The 7,875-nt window shown below is 33.3% G+C and overlaps 1 protein-coding gene across 1 annotated transcript; it reads right to left on the reverse strand.

Moving 5' to 3' along the window:
- Nucleotides 1-4,811: 4,811 nt before the first annotated feature.
- On the reverse strand, nt 4,812-7,875 carry LOC107193124 (frataxin homolog, mitochondrial). Its single transcript, XM_015582522.1, has 3 exons — nt 7,543-7,875; nt 5,178-5,298; nt 4,812-5,081 (listed from the first exon to the last, which is right to left on the reverse strand). The coding sequence occupies exons 1-3, from the start codon at nt 7,782-7,784 to the stop codon at nt 4,812-4,814; spliced, it is 633 nt and encodes a 210-aa protein (XP_015438008.1). The 5' UTR covers nt 7,785-7,875.

Here is a 7,875-nt window from a genome sequence, read left to right on the forward strand (position 1 = left end):
AAGCATCATTACAAGTATGAATAGAAAAGGTTTATCGTTGCACACATTAGTACGTAAATATTATAATATGAAACATCATTCTCGAATCTCTTTCCTTTCCCCCCGCGCCGTTCTTTTCCTACGTTCGGCGAAATCTCGCCACGAGCCGTAGGCCGTAGCTGTTCCATCGTTCTCCTCACGGGTAGAATTGCATGCGGGACATGAGGCAACAGCGTAAGAAAAACGATACTGTCCGGCAACACTGTCTTCGCGTAAGAAATACACAACCCAACTTGATGGTAACGGAGAACAAAATTTATTTGTGGGTACTGCCGCTAGATGTTGTATTATCAAGCCGTCCCAAATATCGATTTTGTGTTTCCGCTGGCGTCCGATTGTTTACATCAGCGCTTCGATCGATTCGGAGTTGGCCCCAAAGGAGTCTCCCCCCTTAAGGTGGTTGATCATAGAAGTGAAAAAGCTGCAAAAAGCTAAAAATTCATACATATGGAGTTTATAAATGAGATTATTACCTATTAAAAAAATGTGTTTTTCTAGGGCGTGATAGTGCAAAATTTATTACAACAGTACAAAGTAAAACTGAACCAATAATACTGTTTTATATACATGATTATTTCTATAAATAATACATACATGAAATAATTAAAAATCTCAACCTGCATATAATTGTACAACTATTTCCGCTTAAAAAACAATTAATTTTTTCAGTATATTCTCTTCAATTTGTTACTTATAATATTTTACTTCCAAGACACTTCTGAATATATGTATAAAAGTATTAGTAAATGTTTAATTCTTTGTCCAGTGATCTCTATTTTATAATATTAACAGAAGGTTCTCAATAATAAAATCATAGAACAATAGGATTGAATATCTTAAAAATATTATGAAAATTGTATGAAATACAGAAGTAAAATATTATACCTAATAAACTCAATGTAATAAAGTTAAAACATTAATTGTCTATTAAACTGAAATGGGTGTACAATTATACATATACAGGTTGAGCTTTTCTGTTACTCCATATTAATAAGATCTAAATGAATAACTTATTTTCCTGGAAAAATAGTCACACTGGTTCAGTTTTGCTCCTTTCTGTATTTGGTTGCAATCACTAACTTGTATTTTTCTACACTTTTATACATAAATAAGATAATTAATAAGCAAATGTTGTTGTTAATCATTTTGTATGTCACAATTAAACAAATTCAAATATTCATATTATTGATTACATGGTTTTCAATAAAGAAGAATAAATGAAACTACTGTTCAATTATACATGCATTATAAACAATGGTCCAGTAACTTTGATCACATTAATTAACTTCATTATTTCTACAGGTATAAACATATTTTATTTACAAAACTCATCTGGTATCAGAGGGACTATAACAGAGCAGAAATAATTTTATTGTAGGTCGAGAAAAAATTGACAATTTGTGACATATTTTACATTTTGTATATAAAATATCTCAGGAATTATTAATTTTTTTCATATATTACCTTAATATTTTATTATGCAGAATGTTTAGAAGAATTCACTTACGTAAAAAAATATTTTTATTCCACAATATTTCAGTATCATTAAAAAGGAAACATAATTAATCTTGAAAACTCAGGATATCCTCGACCAACGAAAAAATTGTTACTGCAAATTAATAGCCCTTTCCATACTAAACAACTTCTATCAATAAACTGTTCTGCTATCTCCAAAAATAACGAAGATAATGAAGATGATCGTAAAATGCGTATATCCAGCCCACCCTATATATAGGTGTGTCGCAACTGAACGGCCGAATGGAGGGGAGAGCGCGCGGGTGATTGGAGTTTTCTTATTGCAGTATTCCTGGAATTCTGGCCCTCTCCAGCCCCGAACGCTTGCAATAAACGAATGTCCACTGTACTATGAAGTTCCGAACAAGCAAGTCGCCATAAATCCCAGGAAACCGCGTATAGTAGCAAATAAGAAAAACATAACAAATCGAACTTTTTATCATCTTCCGTTTGTCATTTAAAGTGATGAATGAATGAAACATAAATGTAAGAAAATCATATGTAACGTAAAAAGACGAATACACAATAATTTTTTTAAACAGAATCTTTTAGAAGCCCGAAGAAAAATGTAGGTACGGAAACTTGCAGAATTATTGCCGGGAAACAGTCATATGTAGCTTGCGTTAAATTAAAAAAATAATAATCAACAATAAATTGAATATACTCACCCTTTCGGAAATTCACCCGCAGCTTGCAAACCTGTGTCAATAGGTCACTGTACCGACCCTGGTCATCGACGACCGAAACGGTTTATGGCGGGGTATCGCCCAGTCCGCAGGTGATCGCAGATATACCTCACCAGCCGAAGTTAACGGTTGCAACGTCAAGTGCGTCCGGGTTATTCCACCGAATACGTATTCACTTTACTACACAACCACTAACACTGATCAGCCGACACGATTACTTAATGTATTTTTTATCGAACCTGCTGTTCCTACGTTAGGAAAATTGGTGGCGTCGAAACGTTCCGATTGTTTTCAATTTATCACATGTTTTACGTAGCCCAACGCTTGCACAGCAGCAGCCGCATATCCGTTATTCTGTGCGTACCACCAGAACATTGCGTAATACTCCCGTGAACTGAACATCTCTGTCGCCCGATTGCTAACCGACTGACAGAATTTTTCCGAAAAGGCTTTCTCTACCCCCAAGTAGTTTCTCATCGTTACATTGTAAATTCACTCCCACTGTGGCAACAAGATTTAGGTAAAAAAAACCAGCGTTCTAAGAAAACACGTGCTTTGCAGAAGTACAACGAACGAACCGTCGTGTCGGCTGATCAGTGTTAGTGGTTGTGCAGTGAAGTGAATACGTATTAGGTTGAATAACCCGGACGCACTTGACGTTACAACCCTTAACTTCGGCTGGTGAGGTATACCTGCGATCACCTGCAGACTGAGCGATACCCTGCCATAAACCGTTTCAGTCGTCGATGACCAGGATCGATACAATGATCTACTGACACAGATCTGCAAGCTGCAGGTGATTTCTGAAAGAGTGAGTTCTATTCAATTTATTGTTGATTGTTATTTTTTTAATTTATTGCAAGCTACATATAACTTTTTCCCGGCAATAATTCTGCAAGTTTCCGTACCTACATTTTTCATCGGGTTTCATTCATTCATAACTTTAAATGACAAACGAAACATGAAAAAGTTCGATTTATTGTTTTTCTTATTTGCTATTATACGCGGTTTCCTGGGATGCATGCCGACTGACTTGCTTGTTCGGAGGTTCGTATAGTACAAGCGTAGCACGTAACCACCGCTAGCACGAGAACTCGCGCTCTGATTGGTCAGGGTTTTTCGTTAATATCTCGTTAACAAAGCCCGCAGATAACATTTTCCCTAAGGAAAAATGTGGTTTCAAATCATCCCAGCAACCCCTCATTTTCCGGAAAAGAGACATTTTTGAGACTCCCTTAGACATTTAAATATGTTTAAATTGTAGGCGGGTCAAAAAGATGGCGTTTCGTCTCGGGAATCGTCTACTAAGACTCGTCAGTGGAGCTGACGGTAGACGACCCCTACCCGAGACGCCTGGGTTGCTCCTCGGCGGAGCCCCTGAAGTAGCCAAAGTGTCTAATTACGTTTGCGAGAAAACTGGTCATCTAGCGGCCGCTACCAAAAACCCAAGCGACTGGGAGAAACGTCTCCACAGACCGTCTGTCCCATCAGATCTCCTACAAAATAATGATCGAAGTGAAAATGACACCGAAAACGAACCATTTCTTGTTGGCATTCTTCAATTTGTTTCAAAAACTGGAGCTCTTGGAGAAAATCTACATAACTATCGCATGCCATACAACAGACCTTTCTGTTAAGGACTGTGTCAACCAACGTTACAAAATCTGTTTTGTTATCAATAAAAAAGACAAAATGGTTCAGCAAATCACTCAACACCGGCAGTGGTACTCAATGGCAGCAGTTACCTTGCCTGCCGCTCAGCGTAACGCTGTTTACGTGATGTGTTTGGCTGAACTATTTCGCTTCTCTATTGAAAACAAAACAGATTTTGTACCTTTCCTTGATACCTTCCTTAGCAAAAAGGTCTGCTCTGTCACATGCCATGGTTAGTTTTTCTCCCAGAGCCTTCGTTTTTGACATTAATTGAAGAATATCAACAAAAATTGATGCGTTTCCGGTGTCATTTTCACTTTTGATCATTATTTAAACATATTTAGACGTCTATAATATAATAACAAGTTACAGAATTTTATTCGGGAAAATCCAGAGAATTATTTCGTGTCAAAAGCAACTGAATAACTGTTACTGGAAAAGCATATCACACCTCCAAATTTGAAAAATTGCAATTTTTTGAAGTGAATTGTTTTTAACTGGATGTGCTAGGAAAAATGGTTTGCAGATTCGTATTCCGCTCAGAAAGATCTATCGGAAACACCTATTAACGGTTACGGGATATTTTAAGTATTGAACAGTGTAACTTTTAAATAGCAATACCTTCATAGTAGAACGTTTTACCTACTTATGTCATTTTACTTAACAATCTCAGACATATCTTTAGCGACTAGACGATAAAAAAATATTCTACAATGAATCATGGTTTAACATGCAAGAATAAAAAAAATATCAACATATCACAACTGTATAAATACTCACATGTATGTATTATAATCTACTATATTTTATATGCAATAACTGATATCCTGTATGTTCCATACAATACAGATGTACATGTGTTTACAAGCTTAAGAGATTTAATTTAAATGACAATTTCAAACAGCAAAAGTGATGATATTAAACACTGTCCAACATAGCTTCTTTTTCTTTACCACTAAAAGAACACTTATGAAAGCATGTTGGATTCATTATGATTGCTGGTATTTCATCATTAAGTAATTCATGTAATGTCTTTCCATCATGTTTATAGACCCATCTACCATTCACAAAATCGTAACGTTTTGGACCAGATTTTGGAGAAGAAAGCCAAATTTGCTTGTTTGGAGTTTGGCGATTTATAACATAAGTACCATATGATTTACCAAATTTAACAGTTAATACTCCATCCTGTAATATAAGTACATATTAAACAGAGTTATATACTATATTTTGTTAGAATATATACTCAATGTAGAATGGCAAAAATGAGATTGAGGGACATACTCCATAAGACACATCTGCATCTGTTAAATGCGGTGACTGTTCAATTAATTCATCAAAGTACTCTGTTAATGAATCAAGTGTTTCATCTGTAACTTTTTCAAATTGTATAGATGTGAGTTCTCTGTAACAAGAAGGAAGATACAATGTCTTATGAACAGAGGAACATAAAATTAATTGTGTTCATATGAACTGGAAGTATAAATTGATTAAAATTGTTTAATCACGAGTAAGAATGATTTGTACTTATAAACAGGTAAAGTATTATTCCTTATTATTATATTGGTACCTAATGATATGTTTCCAATATGTATACACTATGATTACATATAGTACCATGAATAGAACACAGAATTACAAATTGTACTTTATCTATATTTCCTAGAACACAGGGTACTAGTAAGTCATAAAATGTATGAGAGGAATATCTACGTGAGCTATGGATTACACATTGACCATATAATATGTCATCACATTTACTAGTAAAAACTCACACTCCAACTACAAAACTACAGAAAGTTTATTTAATTTTGTTTAATTCCTTATAGTCAGAGTATGCTACACAACTTTCTCACTTGTTGTCATAGTTTAATTATCGTTCATTACATCCAATTGCTGTTCCCAATCAATGAAATAATTATTTCTTTTTTGAACTGAAAAATTATCACGTTAACAGTTTGCTGTCACATATGTGTCTGTGATTATGAAAGTGGCATAAGTCAATTAAATACTTTGCACAAATGCATCCATATTATTGTAATATAAATCCATGCGACACCAAATAAGTGATAAATTCAATTTTTTTTAATTTTTTACTCACACCACCAATATTGCATTTCTGCAAGAAAAGTGTTACAAGTCGAAAACATCTAACTTTTCAAGAGAGCAATAAAAAACTAATTCATTCACGCAGCACATCATATACAACACAAAGTGACACTAGCATCGTAGCACTTGAAGTATTGGACTTCAACTTGTGACATTTTTCTGGAAGGTGGAACTACGTATTGGATGATATTTTATGCGATAAGATGAGAATTGAGTCATATATGAGTCAGCTGCTTACTCCTTACTCATGTGGGTCAATAGAGTCAGAAATCAGAAGTCATACACTTTCGATATAGAGGGTAATTTATGCCTAAAATTTTATATGGATAATTAAATTATAAGTGTTAATTTACATGTAAGGTATAATTCCATTGCACATTATAGTTTATTTAATAGAATATAATAAAAGAAAAAACCACGGAATATATTAATACTTTAACAGCATTACAAGAAATATAATACCCAATTTTTATTAGTGTTGTGCTTTAAAGCAGTCTATGCAACATAGTTTATTGTATACTTTATATGCACCTAACACCAATTATAAAATTGAATGAAATGACCAAGCTACAGTTAACTTTTTAAAGAACATAATATAATGAAGAGCAAGATGACTGATGTATTGCTACAAAAGAATGTATCAGACTTACTGAAAAGCTAAGGAAGAAGTGAGAGTAAAGAAGTCAAATTGTCTGTAAGACATGTACATCGCTTTTGTGAATGTGAAATGTAAGAATATATTTATATGCCTCTGATACGCGAGATGTGTTGGGATTTTTGGACATGTGAATAGAGCTTATGACATATTGACTCAAAGTATAATTTGTTAAAACAATGTGTTTGTGTTTAGTTATTCCTTTGTTACTAGTGTACAATATGCTCATCATATTATATAGGCCATGAAATATTTCTGCTATGGTAACAAAATCTACCTCAAACTTATTTCAAATTCATGCATTAACATAAAATATAATTGTGATTATTATTACTTATAAACATTTTAAAAAATGCCTGTATCAAATTTAAATCAATTTCATAAATTTAATCAAAACATGATGCCAAATAAATGGCCATGAAGCAATTGTAACTATTTAAATTTTAATAACCTTTAACATTTATGAAACTAAAGAGGTATGGTATTATTTGAATTAATTAGGAAATGTAAAAATAATATGTTAATATTATGTTTATAGCATTTCACGAAACAGTACACAACCTAGAGGTCATAGTTTTGAATTAAAAATCCGTATCCTTATACATGGATAATTATGCGTTTCAATGCAGAGTATACAAATACTAAAGGTTTTTAATTCACGTGTATTTGACATAACCGTATATGTCTATCTAAATATGCATATTTTAATTCGTATAATTTTTAATACATAAATAACCGACTATTTAAATATATCTACCCGAGTATTTTGTGCAATAAAAATATGGTTTTACATACATATTTTCAAAATACAGGTAAGACTATAAATTTCAATAACGTCAATGCATATGAAATAGAAACCTCCAATACGAACGTATATGTACGTACGTGTCGGTTGAATATCCTTTGCTGCCGTCTGAGCTAAAGTTTACTATTAATTTATGATCTATCGCTTTCAAATCAGTGTTTTTACTTGAACATTTCCCACGACGTAATACGAAATAACCTACAAAATTTCGTTTACTTTGCACGTAGATATCTTGTCTTGAATATCTGTTTATAATATTTAATACAGAGTCACTAGATATAATTCTAAAAAAACCATTCGTTATGTTCCTAGTCAGTAACATGATAAATTTCGTATATATCTTCTATTGATCAAACAAACCGTCTAAAATAATCTGTGCAAAACATGATTACCAAGCATGTTCAAATGGTTTA

The sequence above is a fragment of the Dufourea novaeangliae genome, unplaced genomic scaffold (assembly GCF_001272555.1).
Source record: "Dufourea novaeangliae isolate 0120121106 unplaced genomic scaffold, ASM127255v1 scaffold565, whole genome shotgun sequence".
NCBI classification, from domain to species: Eukaryota; Metazoa; Arthropoda; class Insecta; order Hymenoptera; family Halictidae; genus Dufourea; species Dufourea novaeangliae.

Bases quoted from the DNA above. Each gene is read 5' to 3' on its own strand.
- LOC107193124 (XM_015582522.1), bottom strand. From the start codon at position 7,784: ATGTTACTGACTAGGAACATAACGAATGGTTTTTTTAGAATTATATCT. The intron at 5,299-7,542 runs GTACGTACATAT...TTCTTGTTACAG, and splicing joins AAAGGATATTCAACCGACAC to AGAACTCACATCTATACAAT. The intron at 5,082-5,177 runs GTATGTCCCTCA...CTTATATTACAG, and splicing joins ATGCAGATGTGTCTTATGGA to GATGGAGTATTAACTGTTAA.